Source organism: Pelodiscus sinensis, chromosome 5 (assembly GCF_052426305.1).
Source record: "Pelodiscus sinensis isolate ZL-2025 chromosome 5, ASM5242630v1, whole genome shotgun sequence".
In the NCBI taxonomy this organism is placed as follows: domain Eukaryota; kingdom Metazoa; phylum Chordata; order Testudines; family Trionychidae; genus Pelodiscus; species Pelodiscus sinensis.
Window position 1 is genome coordinate 131,451,936 of NC_143056.1, and position 22,052 is coordinate 131,473,987.

Here is a 22,052-nt window from a genome sequence, read left to right on the forward strand (position 1 = left end):
TTACTATTTTTCTCAAAGATAGCGTGTCCGTGCTGCCACACCCCACATTTTTACCCAAGACCGCACGACCTTTCATATCAATCAAACAATACACCTACCTATGTTCTTCCCAAAGCCCCATTCCAACACCTTTGAAGCACAGATGCACACGTTCGACGTCAAAAGAGCTCTGTCTTTCTACCTCAACAGAACAAAGCCATTCAGGTCCTCTCCTCACCTGTTTGTTTCCATCACTAACCATAACACGGGAGAGAAAATATCAGCCCAAAGACTATCCCATTGGACATCGGATTGTATTAATACCTGTTACTCACTTAATAACTTAGCTGCACCTGCTCCAATCCGAGTACACTCCACCTGGGCACTTGCAACCTCGATTGCATACCTCAGGAAAGTTCTACTGGAGGACATCTGTGCAGCAGCAATGTGGTCCATGGATCACGCTTTCAGGAAACACTACTACTCTCTTGCCTCGGGTCTTTTATGCCACACTAAATTAGCGAAGGTTGTCCTGCAGACGGCACACTTAGCGGATCCTAAGCCCCTACCTCCATAAGAAAGGGACTGTTTTTAGTCACCTGATGTGGAGCACCCCCAGGGACGTCTCTCAAAGGAGAAGAGGAGGTTACTCACCTCCAGTAACTGACGTTCTTCAAGACGAGTGTCCCTGGGGGTGCTCCAATACCCTCCCTCTCTACTTCAGAAACCTTAAAAAAAAAGTAAATAAACAAAATTAAATTAAAAGCAATCCTGTTAATCACGCTCCTCCGCCTGGTTCTGGAGAGAGAAGGAACTGAAGGGAGCTGGGGGCCCGCAAGCACATAGCTAGTCAGGGAATTCATGCGCATCGCACACCGTGCATGCACGGCCCCCGCTGAGGCACTGCTAGCAAAACTCATCCAGAGGTGCTGGGATGCTCTACACCTGAAGTGGAGCATCCCCAGGGACGCTCATCTCGAAGAACGTCAGTTACAGGAGGTGAGTAACCTCCTCTTTTCTACCAGCTGATGCCAGAGCCAGGCACCTCCAAGGGCCCCCCCAACCAAATCTCCCTTCCTCAGAGCCAGGCACCCCCAAGTGCCCCCCCATCAAATCCCTCTCCCTCAGAGCCAGGCAAACTCAGCCAGCACGCCCCCCCCCCAACCAAATCCCCCTCCCTCAGAGCCAGGCAAACGCAGCCAGCGTGCCCTCCCAACCAAATCCCTCTCCCTCAGAGCCAGGCAAACGCAGCCAGCGTGCCCTCCCAACCAAATCCCTCTCCCTCAGAGCCAGGCAACCCCAGCCAGCGTGCCCCCCCAACCAAATCCCTCTCCCTCAGAGCCAGGCAACCCCAGCCAGCGTGCCCCCCCAACCAAATCCCTCTCCCTCAGAGCCAGGCAACCCCAGCCAGCGTGCCCCCCCAACCAAATCCCTCTCCCTCAGAGCCAGGCAAATGCAGCCAGCGTGCCCCCCCAACCAAATCCCTCTCCCTCAGAGCCAGGCAACCCCAGCCAGCGTGCCCCCCCAACCAAATCCCTCTCCCTCAGAGCCAGGCAACCCCAGCCAGCGTGCCCCCCCTCAACCAAATCCCTCTCCCTCAGAGCCAGGCAACCCCAGCCAGCGTGCCCCCCCAACCAAATCCCTCTCCCTCAGAGCCAGGCAACCCCAGCCAGCGTGCCCCCCCAACCAAATCCCTCTCCCTCAGAGCCAGGCAAACTCAGCCAGCGTGCCCCCCCTCAACCAAATCCCCCTCCCTCAGAGCCAAGCAACCCCAGCCAGCATGCCCCCCCCTCAACCAGGCACTGGAGGAACCAGTCAGGTAAGTTCATCTTACTTTTAAAAGAGGCTGCTTCTGCTGGCTGCCTCTGCTTGCAGTGTGCTCCGGGTGTCAGCATGCGGCCCAGCTGCGGGCTCACTGATCTAAGCGTCAGATGAGTCTGCTCCCTCCCCCATAGTGTGGTGCCTGGGGGCAACTGCCCCTCCCTGCCCCCCCCCTTGCTACGCCTCTGGTTCCCTTAGCCAGAGGAGACCTGGGCTGGTCAGGTATTTTTTTCCCATTAGTGACTAGCTGATGACTGGTGGGAATTAGAAGGAGGGTTGCCAGGTGTCCGGTATTCAACTGAACAGTCCAGTTTTTGGGCCCTCTGCCCAGTAAAAAAATTCAGAAAATACATGTGCAATGTCCGGTATTTTCTGATTTTCCGGCAGGGCGTCCGACTGAAGCTTGGCGGGGGCCGGGGGAGTGGCTGGGAGGCAGGGCGTGATCGGCGCTGGGAGCCCTCAGCTGGTTGCATCCGGGGAGGAGGAGAAGTTTGGTCCGTGTTCCTGAGCGCTGGTCAAGTGCGTTGTGGAGCCGTAACCGCACTCGATCGTGCTTTGCCAGGACCGTGTGCAGGACAGGCAGTGCCCTGGGATCTGCGTGTGCCTGAGTCAGTCCCGTTCCCCGCTGGCCGATTCACCCCTGCCAGCCCCGCTCCGCCCCACCCTCTCCCCACCAGCCCAGCTTCCCGCTTGCCGGTTCTACTCCTCCCGATCTCCCCTGGCCAGCCCCACTCCCGCTGGCTGCCCCCCTACCCCGATTTCCCCTGGCCAGCCCCGCTGCCCTTGAACCCACCCCCCAACCAGCTCCGCTTCCCGCCGGCCGCCCCTCCCTTGATGTCCCCCAGCCAGCCCCACTGACTCCAACGCCCCCTAGCTCTGCTTCCCGTTCCCCCCTCCTTCTTCCCGGCCAGCTCCGCTCCACTCCCAGCCGGTCCCTTCTCCCCCCCATCCCCATCAAGTGTGTCCAGTATTTTTTCTGAGACTACCTGGTAACCCTAATTGGAAGGAGGGGCATGCGAAAGCTCAGGGTTTGTGTGGTTGGTCATTTTTATTTGTTTGATTTCCATCTGTCTCCTTGTTGCTGCATGCGTGTGTCTGACAACCGGGGAGTCTCAGTGTAGTTGACTTTTTCTTTCTGTTTCACTCTGCTCCCTCCCTGTATAACATTCCTGAGTCCTCCCTCACCACCTCCCCATTCGAGTTCCTCTCTTTTCAGATATCACGTCTCTTTCCTCTGAGCTCTGCTGCCTCCTCTCCAGGCAGTGCCCTGGAACCCCACACATCCTAGGAGAGCATCTACACCCCAGCACAGGATGGACCCCCTGCCTCTGCTCCTCTGCTTGTGCACAGGTAAGTGCCAGACACAGGCACTGGGAAGAGCTGGGATCCTCCTCACAGGTGCCCAGCGAATGCCCCTCTGGCAGGGGGATGGGAGCAGCTGAAGACTCCTGGGTCCTGTCCTAGGCTGGCTCTGGGAGAGGAGTGGGGTCTGGTGGGTTACAGCCTGGGGCCTGTGCACCAGGACTCCTGGGTTTTCTCCTCAGCTCTTGTGTCAAGAGGGAGGCTGGTAATCCGGACTCTTGGATTTTGTTCCCCCAGGCTAGGTCTACACTACAAAGTGAAATCAGAAAAAGAAACACACTCTGTGATGCGCAAATTGAATATCTTTTTCTGATTGACTTTTGAAAGAGGCTCTTGTGAAATTTGGAGCGTCCAACACAGCACTCAATTTTGGAAAACCTTCCTCTTTCGACACGTCCCTTCTTCCTTGTCCGACAAGGTTTATCGGGATAGTGAAGGAGCATGTACGCCTTTTCAAAAAATGTTCTGAAAAAAAAAAAAGTTCCTTGGGGAAAAAAAAAAAGTTCCTTGGAAAAGCATTGCAGTCTAGACACAGCCCCGGACTCTGTCACAGGTGTGACTCCCCTTTGCTGTGGGGCTGTGTGTTCAATATGGTGTGTGTGGGGGGGGGAGGGAGAATCTGGAAGGCAGGGCTGCCCTTAGTGTTTATAATATTATAAAACTGATGCCCCTAGGCTCAAATTGCCTTTAGAAACACAAAGAGAAGCTTACCTGCCATAAGCACTTTAAAACCAGTTTAACTAAATTAAACCCACTCTAATGCTGACCGACCATGTCTGCCCCCAGTTTTAAAACCTGTTTAAAACATTTTAAAAGAAAGAAAGTCCAATATGGTTTGTGAGGCTGAACTCTCATATTTTCTATAGAAATGGTTTTACACACAGATATATGCATAACTCAAACATGCAAAACAGGCAAGTAACCTTCCATTGTGAAGCTTGACATCCCCTGAATGCAAATATCCCATTTGTGCACATAGAAATGTGACTGCCAGGAATACCAGTGACAACTGGAGTCATCCTCAGAGTTTGATTTGGCAAATCTTAACTAGACCTGCTAAATCAAACACCAGAAGGCCAATCTCCAGTGCAGCAAATGAAAAAGTGACAGAGTCCTGTAGCACGTTATAGACTAACAGATGTCTTGGAGCATAAGCTTTTGTGGGCAAAGACTCTCTTCATCAAAGAATCCTCATAGTATTTCTTGCAAGCAGTTTGCTGTAACTGTGAAGGGAGTGGAAGTGATCTGACTGAGGGAGATCAGGAGAAATGTCTGTCCGTAGAAGGCAGCAACGTGTTCATTGAGAGGGTTGTTTCAGTTCCTAGCAGCTAGAATTTTTCTGTTAAAAAATGACTCCACTATCTTTGGTTTGGAGTGATCCAGTGTGAATGGTTTTGAGGCGCTTTCAGAGGGATTGAAAGTTGTTGTGGAGGAAGGAAAAACTGTGAGGGAATTAGAACAACCCCGTGATGACCAAGTGGCTGTGCTTAACCAGTTTCCTTGGAAGAAGGTGCTGTTTGAATCTACAACTAGACAGCGTGTGTCTGAGGGTCAGAGAGCAGATTGGGTACCTGAGTGTGCACAGTGGAACAGCTGTGCAGTCATTCTCTGGAGAAGGCAGAGGTTGGTGGGTAAAGTCCCATCTCTAGACACTATGGACACGTCCTGCAATCTTCTCAGTGGACTTGACGTCTGATTCCATGTAGAAGCAGAGGTTAATGATGAAAGGACACCAGAACTTTGAATCTAGCATGTCCGTGAAAATGGACCCTGTCTCTGATTCGGTGAGCAAGTTTCCTGCTTTAACAAGAGCGATGTTAGAAGCTGTAATTTGCCTTAAAGAGCTTTTCCCATTGACTCTCATGCTGTCTGTGAATTTCCATTACCACTCCCATACGGAGCATTGGCACTATTATTCATGGGGCACTGACTCCTGAGCCTACAGTTACTGCATTTGCATGAAAAGTGGCAGTGGTGTGGTATACAGGCAGTCCCCGGGTTACGTACAAGATAGGGACTGTAGGTTTGTTCTTAAGTTGAATTTGTATGTAAGTCGGAACTGGTACATAGTGTAGGGGAAACTCTAGCCAAACATTTCTCCAGAGCTCAGTTTTATTCTCCCACACCTCACTTCCCTCAGTCCTTTATTCTCAAGCAGAGGTGTCTGCTGAGAAAAGCCGCCTCGCGTCTCCCTGGTCTGCTGGGGGAAAGCAGCTAGTGCGGGGTTTCCTCACCCCGTTTGTAAGTAGGGATCCGATGTAAGTCGAATCCATATAACCCGGGGACTGCCTGTATTTGAAAACAACAAGTAGTCCAGCAAAAATATATCTAGTATTATGAGCTTTCATGGGCAAAACCCACTTCCTCAGATGAGCTGGAAACTGGACTGAACAATAGGAACCCAGAATTTATAACAGAAAAGGAAGGAAAGAAAAAAAACTGTCAATAGTAGTACCCATACTACTGAGGCTAATTAAGTGGGCTGGAAATGTCCTGTACTTAGCTTTTGCTGTAAATGAGGTATATCATGCATGGAAAGCTGTGGTGTATTTGGTTACACATGGACAGTTGCTCAGAATCATATATCCCTCTTTGCAAATCTCTCTGAGAGTCACATTCATACTTGTTTTGGGGGTGTGTTATGACATTCATCTGACTAAACCTATCTGCCCTGTTCCAATCAAAACACATTCCCATGCTGTAATTCCCTGGACTTTCCACGGGATACAGTTTCTTCTGGTCTTCTGTTTCTATTCTGAGCTGAAGCTTAAGTCTGGCAATTTTCTCCTCATCCTCCTTTGCTCTCTCTGCAGCTTTCCTGACTCTGTCTCCAGCAGCCAGCTCTTCTATTTGCCTTGCCATGACTTCTTTTTCCAGGTCAGTACTTTCTTCAGTCTCTCTTTCCAGTTCAAAACTCCTTTCTTTAGCATCTCCCACCAGGCCCGCTAGGAAGAGGAATCCAGCCCTTTGGAAAGACAAGAATGTGGCATCACCCGGGTTAGGAATACTGGGGGGATGTGGAACCAAAGCCAAACAGAAATTCTGAGAAGGGAGGAGAGCGTGGACACGGTCCAGCCCTCTAGCAGTGAGCTCAGGGGAGAGGCGTGATGCTGCGTCCTTGCATTGTCCGTGGAAACAGGGTTTGGATGTGACTGTGCAGAACTCAGATAGGCTTGATGCCAACCAGGGCCAGTAGCCGTTCGCTGGAAAGCTTGTCGTGCCCTGACCATGTCTATTGTGAGGTTAGAAATACGAAGTGAATATGAAGCAGGGAGCCACGGGGGAAGGTGGGGACACGCCACGGGGAAGCCCAGCTCTCTGCAGTGTGCGGGAGCCAGAAACCCCTGGCCACTAAGCCCAGTGGTACAAGCCTCTGCGGGAGCAGATGGGGCTAGAGCAGAGCCATCTACTCTCTGCCCTCTCACCGGCAGGACCCTCGGCAGGTGCGAGAAGGAGGGGAGAGGACAGGGGGCTGCTGGCTGAGAGCAGCCCCTTAGCGACGCATAGCACCCCCAGGGGCACCTGAGAATTTGGTGCCTCTAATTTTCAGGTGCCCTGCTAGGCCCATATGCAGGCATTTCGGGTGTGTGTGTGTTTCTTTGGTGTGTGTGGACTGCGATATATTGTGAGGGGGGGACTGAGGAAGGGGGCTGCTCTGGGTGCTGTATCAGCAGGATCTGGACAACTGCCTGGGGAGACGGGGCAGCAAAGGTGGCTCTGCTGGGGTGTGTGAAGTGGGGAAGGGGGATGTCTGTGGGCAGAGAGGGAGGCTGGAGGGCGAGGCAGAGAGCAGGGTTCTTTGGGGGTGCCACGTGAGAAGGGGAGATGGGAGTCTGTGAGGGGACAGGAGAGGGGCTGAGGACACACATGGAGGACAGAAAGAGGGCTGGGGGGCCATGCAGTGAGGGGAGTCTCCGGGCGCCACCATGCAGAGGCGGGCGCCCCCTCCCTGGCTACCCTGCCCCCACTCGGCCAGGTTGGCAGCCACGGTGAACGCTGCTGGGCCTCCCCTTTGTGATGCTCAGGGGTTGCCGGGCTGTAGTGCTGGGTTCCTCCTTGGCAGCTAGGCTCAGGGCTCAGGGCCAGACTAGGAGATGGGGCCTGGAAAAGGATGAAGGGAAGACTGGGGAGGCCACTTCAACTCCTCCCCCATCTGCATCTCCTTTGCCCTCAGACCTGCCCCCCCCCCCACTTTGTCCCATTTCTGCTCCTTCTGCGGCTCTGGGAGACGGGTCTTTACCACCTTCCAGGCCTAAAAGGGGGCAGCTCTAAGGGGACTCTCCTTTGCAAAGCTGGAGAGGCTGATTGGCTGCCTGGTGTTTTGTGTGTGGCATGAGTTTGGTGGGTCTCAGCTCTGCCTCCCACGACACAAGCTTGCCAGGCCCCCTGTGCTAATTGAGAGACTTGGCAGAGAGACCGAGAATGGCCTGGGGCAAGGAGCTCCCAGTGCGATGCTGCCGCCAGACCTTGGAGGCTTGTGCAGGGGAGTCTTGGGAAGAAGCAGAGACGTTATTTTACTCTGCATTTGGCCCTGGTGCAACCGCTGCTGGACTCCTGTGGCCAGTTCTGCAGCCCACAGCTCAGGAAGGACGTTGATAAATTCGAGAGGGCTCAGAACAGCCCTGAGACTGACTGAAGCATTCGAAAACCCACCTGATGCAATCCCATCGCTCATCTATTGCTGTTTAGATTAACCAAGTGAAGGCGAAGGGGGCTGATCTCGATCTATAGATACCGACCTGGGGAACAAACGTCTGACGATGGGCTCTTCAGTGCAGCACAGAAAGGTCTAACACGGCCCAGTGGCTGGAAGCTGAAGTGAAACACGTTCACACTGGAAATACAATGGACATTTTAACCAGCATGAGCAATTACCCAGGGGAACAATGTACTGAGGGTCGTAGTGGATTCCCTTGCTGGGATATTGCTAGCTCTAGATATCTGTGTAATGTGCTACAGGTCATGGGGGCTAGTAGCTGTTGTGCGGCTGAAATCTGAGCACATGACCTGCGGTTTGGCAAAGCAAAAACATAAAGGTCAAGTGGTCAAAGCCAATTTGTACCAACCCACTTTGTTAGGTTCTTGGGAAAATGAGGAATCAGTAGACCAGGAAACACTGTAAAGAGGCTGCTACACAAAAAGGGTTGAAAAGGAGAGGAAATGGCACTGCTTGGATCACAGCGACCTGCCCAAGACTGTTTCTTTGGAATTGAGGATGAAAGCCAAAGACAACAGGGACGAGTGATTAATGACACAATAACAGCTAAACCTGCTCCGTTACAAAACATACATTCTAGTCCACAATGGCCGGGTATATTTTTTTAAAATGTTTATACTGTCAAATTAAAAAAGCAACGAAATGTCTAAATTGACCCTACAATGTCTATTAGAGAGTTTGTCTATTTGATCAAGAACTCCTCCCAAGTTCAGTCGGCAGCTTCCTGTTACCCTACTGTAGAGCAAGCTCAGGGTTTGGCTGCGACAGGAAAACGGGCTGAACCTGCAATGGGATTGCTTCTCATGACACCAAACAGAACAAAGACAGAATCACCAAAGCGAGGGCAGCCCTCAGAACTGACATAACTCAGCAGATGTGGAAAGAGACCGAACCAGAGGTGAAAATAAGCTGGTGCACCCCAGTGTGCTGCTGTGGCCAGAAGGAGCCGGCAGGCTGGGGCGCTTGGCTTCAGAAGGAGGCAGTGAGTGCTCCCAGCCTGGCCCCTGGGGATCAGCTACCAGCTGTCACACTGAGCAGCCTGCAGCCAGGCAGGTGAAACCATCTGGCACTGACCCAGTTCTAAGCCCATTTACCAGGAGTCCTTTTAGGAAGACCGAGGGGGCTGAAACTACCCCACAGTTTCATTCAAAGACATTACTGGCTGTTCCCCTTCATAACTGTCAGGGAGTGAGGGGAAAGTGCCCAGTTTGCTGCATGGCTCACTTTGGCTGGGAGGGAAGGGGGCAGATGAGCTGGGCACTTTGCTCTCGCTCCTTGACAGGGACTGGAAGGAGAACAGCAAGTAGCTTCAGCCCCCACCCCCACAACTTTTTAATCTTACACACACAACCCCTTGCCCTGAGCACCCCCTCTGCCCTGTGTCCTGCAGCCCTCCCCACCTCACCTCGACCCCTGCACCCCTCTACTCCCCCCACCTGCCCTGAGCCCATCCCCACCTCACCCCTACCCCTGCCCCTCTCTACTCCCCCCACCTGCCCTGAGCCCCTCCCCACCTCACCTCTGACCCCTGCACCCCTCTACTCCCCCCACCTGCCCTGAGCTCCTCCCCACCTCACCCCTGCCTCCTGCACCCCTCTACTCCCCCCACACCTGCCCTGAGCTCCTCCCCACCTCACCCCTGACCCCTGCCCCCCTCTACTCCCCCCACCTGCCCTGAGCCCCTCCCCACCTCACCCCTGACCCCTGATCCCCTCTACTCCCCCCACACCTGCCCTGAGCTCCTCCCCACCTCACCCCTGACCCCTGCACCCCTCTACTCCCCCCACCTGCCCTGAGCTCCTCCCCACCTCACCCCTGACTCCTGCACGCTCAGTCCCTGAGTCCCCCACACCCAGCCCTTTGTCTTCACTCCTGTTCCCCTCCTTACACACCCCAACCCCTCGCTCTGAGCCCCCACATGTCCAGCCCCTGCCCTGAGGCCCCATAGCCACTGTCCCCTGGCCTGAGCCCCCACATCCCAACCCCCAGCTCTCAAGCACTGGCCTGTTCTCCGCAGGGGATGCTCTAACTGGAGACTGTTTAACCCCTGCAGTGCTGGCCCCCGGCCGTGGATGCATCGTGGATGTGGAGGGACCCACCATCTTCCAGGTGTCAGGTGCAGGGTTCACACAGAGCATGATGCAGTTCGGGAGCAACTGCTCCGGAGGGTAAGGGCTGAACATGGGACCCCTCATGACTGGGGCCCAATGCTAAGGGGCCTGTTTAGCTGGGCTGCCCCTCCCGGGCTCCACTCCCCTGGGTGTGATGGGGCATCCCCGACACCCCCTGTTTTCTCCCCGCAGGCTGAGCGCCGAGGACCTGCAGCAGATGGGAGATGAGAATGTAACCGGCAAAGTCTACACATGTGACCCGGGCTCCGTGTGCTGCCAGGAGAGCCCCACCCAGAGTAGGACCCTGTGCTGTGGGTGCAGCAATAGGACGGGGGTGGGAGCCAGGACCCCGGGTTCTGTCCCCAGCTCTGGGAGGGGAGTGGGGTCTAGAGCAGGAGGTGCGGGGGTGGGAAGGGAGCCTGGACTCCTAGTTTCTATCCCCAGCTGGTGGGTGTGTCCCAGTGGTCAGAGCTGGGCGTTAGGCGTTCTCCGGTCTATGCGCCGCACTGGGACAGGAGTGGGGTTCGTTTACTCACCTCTCTCCTCCCTCAGGGCCCGCTGATGCCATGAACACGTCCCTCGGTTTGTCTCCGGCTGCCCGAGGCCCCCAGCCCCTGGTAGGTACCACGCCCAGGGGAGGTGGGTGCTGAGACCCGGGTCCCCCCAAAGCTCACTGTTCATGGATGGGAGTAACTGGGCGGTGTCGGCCCGGCTTGAGAATTGGTGCAGAGGTGACAATTGAGTGACATCACCATGACGACACGGTAACTGTGCGAGGGCTGTAACTGGAGGGGTGGCACAGTGGCGGATGGTGGTAGCCAGGTAGCCTCGGTTGGCTACAGTGACTGTGACACTCTGAGCAGAGCCATCCTGTCTGTAGGAGGGTTCAGGGTGGCTGCTCAGGACTCACGGTGGGGCCTCAACCATCCTGTGGACAGGCCTGGAGTGGGGCAGCAGCAGGGTCCCTCTGCCTCCCCCCTGCACTGACTGTGGCAGCAGGAGCCGGAGTGACCCAGCAGCCTGCTCCATGCCACCCCACCACCCTCCCCCGGCCCCAGGGGGCTCTGCTTCCTGCCATGGTGAATGGGGGGGACCCCTGCTGCCACCCCGCTTGTGAGGGATGGAGACAAGTGTCTGATGTTGCCATGGTGACAGTGACTGTGACCTAGCGTAGCAGGAAGTGTTGTAACTGGGTTGTCGCCAGAGTGACAGCGACCAAACCCCAGCCCCAGCCCTGAAGCTGCACCCTTCCAGGCCAGTCGGAGGGCGGGGCTGCCACGCCACAGCCCAGCCCTGCTGGAGAGCGTAGGCACCTGTGGGAAGGCGATGCCTTCCCTTGCCTGTGGCACCTGCACCCACGGCTGCAGCCCCAAAGCCCCTGTGTTCAGGCCGGCGGACGGGGGGCAAAGAGGGGAACTGCCCCAGGGCCTGGTGATTCTAAGGGATTCGGGGCTTCAGCAGCTGCTGGTCAGCCCCGTCTGGGGCTACAAAGCCCTGCCCCTTCTGCCTGAGGCCCTGCCCCTCTGGGGCTATGGCGCTGCTCCCCACACCTTGCCCCGGGGCCCATGGCGGCTGTCGGCCCGGCTGCCTGCGTTAATCCGGCCGAGGGAGCAGTGGGAGGGGGGGAGGCAACCGGTGACTCCTGCTTCCTTCTGTGCCAGACCCTCCGGAAGCTGCAGCACAACCCGGGCACCCAGCCAGGTGAGAATAAATGCTGGTGGGGGCGGGTACTCGCACCCTGGGGATCACAGTGGGTACCCGGCCATGGGCAGGTGGAGGGGAGATGGGTGTGGATGGGCCCCTGGGTCTGATGGGGGTGAGATACCGGCCTAGGGGGGCCGATTGGTTTGATTCAGGGCGTCAGTAGGAGCGGGGAGCCAGGACCCCTGGGGTCTGTCCCCAGCTCTGAGGGGTGGGTGCATTTTTCATACTGTGCATGTCATGCTCTAATCTCAGGACCACTCACTGCAGGGAGGGGAAGACACTGCGACAGAGGGGCCATTGGTCTGACCGGGGCGGCTGGCGGGGTGCGTGTGGGGCTATACACCTGGCTGGGCCCATGGCTCTGGTCTAGTTCTGTCCAAGGGGTTTTCTCAGTCCCTGTGGCGGTGAGTCAGGACGCGCGTCTTCCCTGTCCCCTCAGAGTGCTTCACACTCGTCGCAGACATCGTGCTCCTCATCGACGGCTCGAGCAGCATCGAACCCGAGGACTTTGAAAAGATGAAGACGTTTCTCTCTGAGATCATGAAGCGTTTCCGTGGCACCGACACGCAGGTAACAGGCAGAGGCAGAACCCTGCCTATTGTCTGCCCCTCGCAGGCAGGGCTGGCCCCAATGCCCCAGGGCAGCACTAGGGGGCGCTGTGCTGCAGGGAGCAGCAATGGATTTTGCATCCCAAACCAGGAAGAAATTCCCATAGAACCAGCCACCCCCGAACGCCTGCCCCAGGCCTTAACTGAGTCCGATTCCTGCTTCTCTGACCCTTCCCCCCTCGGGCTGTTTCTCTCGTTCCCCGGCCTCCCGTTACAGTTTGCGCTCAGGCAGTACTCCCATGAATTTCAAGAGTACTTCAACTTCACGGAGTACAGCAGAAATCGTGACCCAGACAACCTTGTCCAAGGAGTTGAACAGATTCATGGACAGACACACACGGCCACCGCCATCCGGAAAGTGGTGTAGGTATCGCACCCCTGCCTGCATGGGCTCCACAGGGAAAGGGCTATCAGGCCCTGCAAGCTAGATAAAGAGACTCAGGACTCCTGGGTTCTTTCCCCAGCTATGAAAGGTGCTGGGGCTAATATTTAGAGTGGGGGGGACACTGGGCATCAGGACCCCTGGGCTCTGTCCCTGACTCTGGGAGGGGTGTGGGCACTAGTAGGTTAGGGCAGAGCCAGGAGCAAGGACTCCAGGGTTCTGAGGCCTGTCCTGAGCCTCTGTTCCTGTGTGACTTTAACCAAGTTACATCACTGCCCCTGCCTCAGTTTCCCCATCAGCAAAATGGAGATAGTGACACTGACCTCTCTTGTAAAGGACTTTGCGATCAACAATGCCAAAGCAGTGGATGAGAGCGAGGTGTGGTTGTGTGTCTCTTACCCTCCGATGGTTTCCCGCCCTCCCTTTTCCAGGCAGGAGCTGTTCACCTCTGGGAACAGCGCTCGGGAGGAGGCCACCAAGGTTCTCATTGTGATCACAGATGGGCAGAAAAACCAAGACCCACTTTCTTATTCAGACGTTATTCCCGAGGCGGAGAGAGCGGGGATCATTCGCTATGCCGTCGGGGTGAGCCGCAGCTGGGCAGAGAGCGGGTGTGGGTCTTAGGCCATGTCTAGGGACATGGGATGTGTGTGTGGGGGGGGGACGGGGGGTTCCCATCAAGTCAGGGAGAAAAAGTGAGGCTGGGTTGTCACTGAGCCAATGTGCGACTTTATAGAAGAGCGGAAACTCCTGCTGTTGGACTTGAGAGGTGCTTTCCAGTTTAGACGTCACGTTTTCCACATGCTGACTCCAATGGCCATGAAATGTTGTTTGCCTCCTGGAGACACAGGTTAGGGCTTGGGGTCCAAATCTGGGATCATTTGAGGTAGGGGTTCTTGAGAGACAGCCCCCCCCCAGTTAAACAGCAAAGTCACCCGGCTCTTATAAAGTCTCCTTTGCACACGCCCTGGGGCTCACACAGCGGCTCCGATCCTCCGCAAACTGGTCTCAGTCACTTGACATTGATCTCCATTAAACTGCTGGGCCGAAGAGATTGAAATGGGCCTTAGGAGACAAAGGGCAGGTTTACACGACACGCCTAAGTCGAATTGAGTTACATCGTCCCACAGCCAGCGCCGTAATTAAATTGGGTTTTCACGTCCACATCACTCTCCTGTCGGCGGTGCGGCTCCTCACCAGGGCGCTTGTACCCACTTAACTGTCAGTGTGGGGTACTGTGGGGCACTTGCTGCTGAAGGTTCATGGCCAATTGCCAAAGCCCTAGGTGTTATAAGCCACATGGTGCCTATATGAGCACAGTATTAACCGAAATAGATCAATCAAGCAGCAGCCAAGGCCTCTTGTGGATGTGGAGTTAAGTCAATGTGCAGGTTGGATCTCTGTAGTCCAGCACTCTCTGGTCCAGCAACATCCGTGGCCCAGCATGATTTTGGTTATCCAGATGTCAGCTTTCCATGGGCGTGGCCAAGTTTTCTGCAGTCCCATAAAGTTTGTTTAGAGCCACCAGTCCTGGCTCTCAGTGCTCTGTGCTTTTATTTTGCTCAAAATTACCCCAAAATGTCTTGTAAGAGCCCAGTAAGTAGTGGAAGTGTTAGTAATGCTGCTGGACAATACTGACCTCCCATGGTCTGGCAAATGTTTGACTTTGTCACTGGTCAGGTCCCAATGGTGTTGGATTAGAGAGGTTCAACCAGTAATGGGTGAGTTACACTGGTGAGTGCTACAGTTCAGTGTAGCCACGTAGGCCGTGTCTACACAGCAGGGCTAAACTCGAAATAAGCTGTGCAACTTGAGCTATGCAATTGCATTGCGTACGTCGAAATAGCTTCTTTTGACTTTTGGCATTGCCTACACAGTTATTGTGAGAGAGAGCCCTCTTCCCCTGATTTCCCTTACTCCTCGTACAATGAGGGCTACAGGAGTTAGGGTAAGCCGTCCTTCTGCTCAACATGATTTCGACATGATGTCAAAATAACTGCTTATGAGCAGACACGAACGTTGTTATTTCAGAATAACTCTGCTGTGTAGACGTCGCCTTGCAGAGTTTGGTTGAGATAAGCTGCCCAACATCAACCAATTGAGGTGTAGAGTCAGATTCCCAGGGGAAAAGGAACTTTTGCGACAATCTAGTCAGAGCTGCCATGGAATCACAGGCCAGAGAACTGCCCCAAATAATCCAGAGCAGATTTTTTTCAGAAAACCAGCCAGTTTTGAGTGAAAAATTGCCAAGGTTGAGAACCCACCACAGTCCATGGTGAGCTGCTCTAGTGGCTAATTCTCCTCACAGCTAAACCTGACACCTTCTTTCCAATCAGAATTGGTGTAAATTCCCTGCCCCGCCATTGGATCTTGTTAGATCTTCATCTGCTTCTTACATCGGGCCCAGCGACTGGGAGGTGCCTGCACTTCACTGCAGAACTGGCTGCAAACAACCCACCCAGACTAGCCCAGTGGTCCCATCCCTTCACCCCACCCTGAGGCGCCCCCAGAGACATGGCCCACACTCACCCCTCCCTGCGCCCTGGGCACTCAGTCATGTAGGCCCCAGAGGGTTAATAATCCTCATGGCAAGAAGCCGCCTGTGCCCTGCTGCCGATACAACCGATGGAACTTGGTGCTAAAATGGGGCCGGCTCTGTAACTCCAGGCTTGTGGGCCCCTCTCCTCTCACCACAGAGACACTTGTCCCAAGCTGCCCCATGGGACCCTCCCCCCACTCAGCGGAGCAGCACGTGGCTCTGACTGAGACAGGGCTCGGGGGCGGGGTTATTTGTCCAGGACTTTCAGCTGTGACTGACGCTCATGTTCTGGTCTCTCCTGCACCCCCCTCTACTCTGTGAAGGTCGGTTCTGCCTTCTCCAATGATACCTCCAAACAGGAGCTCCGTGAAATCGCCTCTGAGCCCAGCTACCGGCACGTCTTGCGGGTGGACAATTTTGGCGCCCTTGAGTGCATCAAGAACAAGCTGCAGAAGAAAATCTTCACCATCCAAGGTACCAGATCTGGGAGTTGGGGTCACCTTGGCCCTGGGCCCCTAGAGATGGGTTTCCCAGGCTGAGATGGGACAGGGAGCAGCAGGGAATCCAGAGGGGGGAGCGGTGTGAGCCTGAGAGTGGGCGGGTGGGACATACCCATATGGGAGCAGTGGGAAGCCGAGTTTCAGCAACATCCCCAGGACATCAACATAGCCAGATGCTTATCGGAGTAAAAACAAACCCAAAGATTCCCCCTCTCCTGTTTAAACAGCCCCCGCTCCTCACACTCACAGTCAATGGGCTTAAACTGCAGCAAGGGAGGTTTAGATTGGACATGAGGAAAAACTTCCTGCCTGTCAGGGTGATCAAACACTGGAATAGATTGCCTGGTGGGTTGTAGAATCTCCATCTCTAGAGATATTCAAGAGCAGATTGGACAGACACTTGTCAGGGAGGGTCTAGAGCAGTTTTCCTGAAAGTGTTCTGTGGGAACACTTAGAGAAACACATTAACTGGCTGCTCTGGTTTCTTTATTTACTGGTGCCGCTCCCATTGGCTCCATTTCACTCTTTGCAGCCAAGAGGAGCAGCGGGAAGTGGTGGCCCAGCCCATGCTGCTTTCCCTGTTTCCCGTTGGCTGCAAAGGATGAAACGGAGCTAATGGGAGCTGCTAGGCTCCACGGCCACAGCACCTGTAAATAAACAAACCGGGGCAGCCAGTTAATGTGTTTCTCTACGTGTTCCCGCTGAACATTTTCAGAAACACTGGTCTAGACAGTGCTTGGTCCTGCCATGAGGGCAGGGGACTGGACTCGGTGACCTCTCAAGGACCCTTCCAGTTCTAGTGTTCTCTGATTCCATGATTCTATGAGATGGCTGCTGTTAGAGAGGAAACAGGTGACTGACGAGCAGATGGGTAAACGGAATTGCTTTATTGCCCACGCACGTTTACCTCAGACATTCAACATACTGTCCGAGTGGCATTAGTCATATCCTTTTATCTCTTTAGTATGTCAATTCATATGTCTATCACTACTTTTACTAAAACCTTATTGAGTAATGTTAACTCCCATAAAATGAATATTAATAAGCAAATAATGAATACAATTATACCCAGGGCTTGACAACTAGTGGTGAAAACCGCTTACCAGCCCCGTACTGCGAATGTGCAAGAGCCGCATTGCGCATGCGTGCACCGCGAATGAACGGGGCACGCAGCTGAAATCAACTCGCTACGAGTGAGTAGATGGTATAATTTGTCGAGCCCTGATTATACCCATCCCGAATTACTATTTACAGAATTTCTAATTTAATCAACATTTTTCTATAGTAAAGTAACTATAGTAACAGGCTACAGAGATTACGAGGTTTTTGACCCTGAAGAGGGGTTATGCAGAGCCAATGAGGATAAGCAAGAGACATAACAAAAGAGGCTACAAGAATGAAGAGAGAGAATATGTTTATACATCAGAAAGGATAATACTGGGTTTGACCGGACACTTAATCTATCTTCCCAAACTACAAAAAACAAAAGGAAAAAGCATGTTTAGAGGGTAATGCTGTGGCTGATCCCTGAAACACTAATGTAGAGTCATTTCAGACCTGTTAATTTTTACATATCACAACAGCTGCATCTAAACAGAGCCATCCCACGCTGTGCTTTGGCCCCCCCCCCAGTGGCTGACTGAGACCTGTTACCCCCCCCCCCCCGTTTGTGACACCCTCATATCCCCCGCTGTCATGTAAGGAGGAACTGTTTGTACCTAGGGTGTCCTGTGAGGGATCATTCTAAAAGTTTTGCTCTGCTAAACATGGGCATCTCCTTGGATAGTTTGTGTCGTTGTTGTGTGGGAAGCTGTGGTGGTTGGCTGTGTACGGGTTTCTGAAACATGTGGTGAGGTTCACAACACCCCCAGCAGCAGCTTTCCGGGTACAACAGTACAAGGCCAAACAATGTCACTGGAGCAGTGCGCACAAGCACCAGGTTACCCCAGGACCTGGGTACAATAGAAACCTCTCTGCGATAGCAGGACACAACGGGAACTGTCTGACCCAGGTCCCAGCAAAAGAGGTTTCTAGCAAGTGGGAGGAAGATTTAAAAAGGGGACAATGACATCAAGGAGGGAGCTTCACTCTCCCTACAACAACACACCTGGAAACTCCTGAGGGGCAAGGACTGAACTGTGGGAAGTGATGGTCCCAGGCTGGCAGGATTTTTAGCTGAGTATGGAAGCCTGGGAAAGCCAGGGCCACTTGTGCCTTAAGAATTTGCTGCCTGTTTCTCACTCAGGGTGAGAAATCTCCCTATTTCTGACTTACCTGTCTAGTGTGCTCAGCGCAGTTGGCAGTTTGTTTATTTATTCGGGTGATCTGCTTTGTTTTGTTTGCTCTCCCCTCTAATCCTCAAGAAAACATTCACTTTTTGTAGTTAATAAACTTAAATCTTGGTTATAGTATAAGCCAGTTTGTGCAATTCATGTCTGGGAGGCGCAAGGAGCTGTGCAGACCCTTCTCCACATTGAGGGAGAGGGTGAATTTGATGAGCTTGTGCAGCGCAGGCCTTTCTAGACAGAGCAAGGCAGGAGGATTTTGTGTTTATCACCAAAAAAATATGTGTGTGAGTTCCAGGTGAGTCCTGTCACACAGAACTGACTTCAGTCTGTGTCTGCAGCTGCAGTAGGTGTGTCCTACTTAGGAAGAGGCCAAAAGCCTAATTCAGCAGAATAGGAAGAGGGAATCCAGGCAGGTGCAGCCACAGATTCAGGGTACATCTACACTAGTCCCCTAAACCTCATTCCATGAGGAATACCAGCTAATTCGATTTAGGGCTTTAAATCGGAATCCTGTTTCACTGCCGCGTGTAGACGCGGGCAGTTACTTTGGGCTAGTCAATTTCTAAAAAGGGAACCATCCAGGAACACGCAAATGAAGCGTGGGATATTTAAATCCCGGGTTTCATTTGCAATTTTGGTCGCCTTCATTAGCCTCCCTAGATCCAACTAAGGGGCTAGTGTAGATGTACCCTCAGTGAAACTCCAGGACATCAGGTGGCATCCCACATAGGGAGACCCAACCTGTCATATAGTTGCCTGGCTGTTTCCCATCTCACCTCCCTGTGTCTCACTTTTCCTTTGAGGTTATTCATTTGAGATCATCACAGACAAAGGGCAGAGTAGCTACGTGGTTGGGATCTCTCTCTGCCACTGCATCGGCAAAGTCATCCTGTTCAGCCAAGGTGCCAAGGATGAGGGATGGGTACCCCAATTGGAGCTGCTGGGAGAGCAGGTAATATGGAATGTGGGTGTGGGGAGGGGCTGGTGGAAGTGGATACATGTTGACATTTTGTAATGTTTGTGTTTGGCTTCACCTTCACCAGCAATTCAGTGAGAGAGCCGCAGGCAGGGGATAAACCAGACCCACCAATGGATTTAAGCATTGTGATGCTGCAAGGAGCCAGTTGCACGTGCCTGGCTCGATGCATGGAGGAATGATGGGCGCTCTTCCATCTAATTCACCGGTTGTGCCTCATCCAACAGGCATGCTCAGAGCTGCCAAGATCTTCACAAACCAGCTGATGGAGACGAGAGAGGTTTTCCCGCTGTAGCATGGGTGGGCAAAAGGGTTCCGTGGGCCACATCTGGCCCAGCAAGTGGGTTAATCCAGCCCTCAGAGGCCCTGCCGCTCCCCCCGCTCCCAGGCTAATTAGGGCCTGGGGGCAAGGGGAAGTGCACAAAGTTTCCTCCTCCCTGCCAAGAGCACGGGGCGCTTTGCATGCTCCCCTGCCTCCAGACCGTGGCTAGCCTGAGGGTGGGGGAGCACAGAAACTCTTCTCACCACCGGGGCAGGGGTGCTTAGTGGGAAAGGAGGGCAAAGGGACTCCCCCCAACCCCAGACCAATCGTGGTCCGTGGGTGAATCCTAAAGCATCCGGATCCCACCTCTTCCATTTGAGGCCCTGCCCCTTCTGGTGCGACCCAGGGCCACTTCAACAGTTTTGAAGTCGTCCCCAGCAAAAAATTATTGCCCACCCCCCCCCCCCCCCCCGTTCTGTAGAGTCCTTATCTGGGACTTGGACAGCGCCTGATCAAATCCCTGATTAGGGAGAAGGCTTTCAGCAGGGATCATCCCTTTCTCAGGGAGTGCTCTGGCCACTGGGCATGGAGCCGTTGTCATTTGCACATGTTCTGTGGCCCAACCGAGACTGAATTAGTCATTTGAAATGGAACAACTTTGACAGGGGAGTTTGAAGGAGTCCACATGAGCATATCCCACAGGTCAGAGCTCAGGGCTCTGATATGGGAAATACCAGAGCTCTGGTCCACCCCTTCCCCAACGACCAAATGTACCAGAGGTGGAGGAGTCCTTGTCGTATCCCAGTTTGTGGACAATGCTGGGTGGGATGTGGGGAAATGCCACCAGGCAACTGCATGTTTAGAGTCAGACCTGCCCTTGAGACAGGAACAAAGAAACTTCTACTGAAGAAACTTAGGCACCACGTCAGTTTATGCAGCTACTGAATCATAGAACCATAGAGTTGGAAGAGACCTCAGAAGGTCATCAAGTCCAGCCCCCTGCTCTAGGCAGGACCAATCCCAACTAAATCAACCCAGCCAGGGCTTTGTCAAGCCGAGATTTAAAAACCTCTAGGGATGGAGTCTCCACTACTTCCCTAGGGAACCCATTCCAGTGCTTCACCACCCTCCTAGTGAAATAGTTTTTCCTAATATCCAACTTGGACCTCTCCCACTATTGGTGATAGTAACAGAGATGTAGCCGTGTTAGTCTGATCTTGCGGAAACGAAGGTCAGAACTATGAAGCACTTTAAAGACTAACAAGAAGGTTTATTAGGTGATGAGACTTCGTGGGCCAGATCCACTTTCTCAGATCAAATTCTGGAAGAGATTTGGCATGACCATATAGACCAAAGGAATACAATGGGAAAAAAAGTGAACACATTATAAAACTGACCAATCAGATTTAGAGCAGAAGGGGGGTGAGAGGGAGGGCTAATATCTAAGGGTATGTCAAAAGTAGCTCATTAATTCGAGCTAGGTGGGGTAATGAGGGCAAGCAGAGTTGCAAATGAAGCCTGGGATTTAAATATCCTGGGCTTCATTTGCAACTCCGCTTGCCCTCATTACCCTACCTAGCTTGAACTAACGAGCTAGTGTAGCCGTACCCTATGAGATAATGATACTGGGGTGATAATTGGGGAAGCTGTCTTTGGAATGGGTAAGGTAATTAGCATCTTTGTTAAGGCCCATTCATATATTGTCAAATTTGACACTTTATGAATGGGCCTTAACAAAGATGCTAATTACCTTACCCTTTACAAAGCTAGCTTCCCCAATTATCACCCCTTGTATCATTATCTCATAGGGTATGTCTACACTACAGATTAATTTAGAAATATCTTATTTTGAAATAATTATTTAGAAATAGCTTTTTTTGATATAACATGTCTATACATAAAATGAATTTCGAAATAGTTTTTTGCTATTTTGAAATAGCACATCCACACTGAGTGGGCTCTGAATTGCATTTAAGGGCAGCAGGAACCAGGTCCGGCAGGGCATCAGGCCAGGAGTTACTTTGTGTGGCTGCTGTCTGAGGCTATCTGAGGCCTGTGCTTAAAGGGATCCCCCATAACAGCCAGTTCTCAGGTTTCCCTGCTTGCTTGCCTACCTCGATGACGGACAGCAAAGAATTTTGTCTCTGTGTGCTCTGAATGCCCTCACTCAGGACACCACAGCACTCTGCAACATGGAGCCAGAGCTGCCCCGGGCACACTGGTGCTTCTCGTGGACATGTTGCTGCGAGCCTGGCTGCACTTTCTTCATGCTGCCATCTGGGAAGTCCATTGGGGGGCTGTCAGTATCCAGGAGGTCCTGTGGGAGAGCTTCCACCCTGAGGAGCACTAAGAGCCTCCCTAGTCTGCCCCACTGGGGGCTTGTGCCTCATTTCTCCCTCATGTCCTTCCACTTGCCCCTGCCTAACCCCCCTTCCTGATATCAAATAAAATACATGCATTTTCATGAACACAAACTTTCTTTATTTAACAAAACTAGGTTGGGGGGAGAAATGAAACTCTGGTAAGACTGGGGAAAGGAGGCGGGAGGGTGGAAGAGAGGATGGAGAGGGGAGGGCGAAACCTGGGAGGAGGGAGCTGGAGGGGGAAGCAAGAGGGAGAAGGGGGAGGGGAAGCTCAGGGTTGAGGGTCTCGGTGGATCAACTTGATTGTCATGCAAACATTCTCCTGGGTTTGCATGTGGCCTTTGGTGGCCAGGCTGGCAGCTATCCTGCCATAGACGGCCATGTTCCTCCATCTAGTGCGGAGATCAGGGACGTTGGGGGCATCCCCCCCAAGCCTGAAT

General features: G+C 53.3%; 1 protein-coding gene and 1 long non-coding RNA gene across 5 annotated transcripts in view; one reads left to right on the top strand and one right to left on the bottom strand.

Annotated features, from left to right (window-relative positions):
* Positions 1–2,778: 2,778 nt before the first annotated feature.
* The window catches only part of LOC102456459 (integrin alpha-D-like), a 44,540-nt gene continuing 25,266 nt past the window's right edge, over positions 2,779–22,052 (top strand). For 2 of the 4 annotated variants that reach the window (XM_075928898.2, XM_089778910.1), the window contains exons 1-10: positions 2,783–3,150; positions 9,933–10,047; positions 10,183–10,286; positions 10,543–10,607; positions 11,652–11,691; positions 12,134–12,264; positions 12,520–12,665; positions 13,116–13,269; positions 15,547–15,697; positions 18,815–18,963. In XM_075928898.2, coding sequence (XP_075785013.2) covers positions 3,114–3,150; positions 9,933–10,047; positions 10,183–10,286; positions 10,543–10,607; positions 11,652–11,691; positions 12,134–12,264; positions 12,520–12,665; positions 13,116–13,269; positions 15,547–15,697; positions 18,815–18,963 — 1,092 coding nt within the window. In that variant the 5' untranslated portion in view covers positions 2,783–3,113. Of the gene's footprint in view, positions 3,151–9,932; positions 10,048–10,182; positions 10,287–10,542; positions 10,608–11,651; positions 11,692–12,133; positions 12,265–12,519; positions 12,666–13,115; positions 13,270–15,546; positions 15,698–18,814; positions 18,964–22,052 lie in introns of all 4 variants that reach the window. The other 2 variants (XM_089778912.1, XM_089778911.1) reach the window with 2 other exon arrangements.
* On the bottom strand, positions 5,600–10,682 carry LOC142829384 (uncharacterized). Its single transcript, XR_012903770.2, has 3 exons — positions 10,527–10,682; positions 7,902–7,996; positions 5,600–6,127 (listed from the first exon to the last, which is right to left on the bottom strand). It is a non-coding gene; the product is annotated as an uncharacterized LOC142829384 (long non-coding RNA).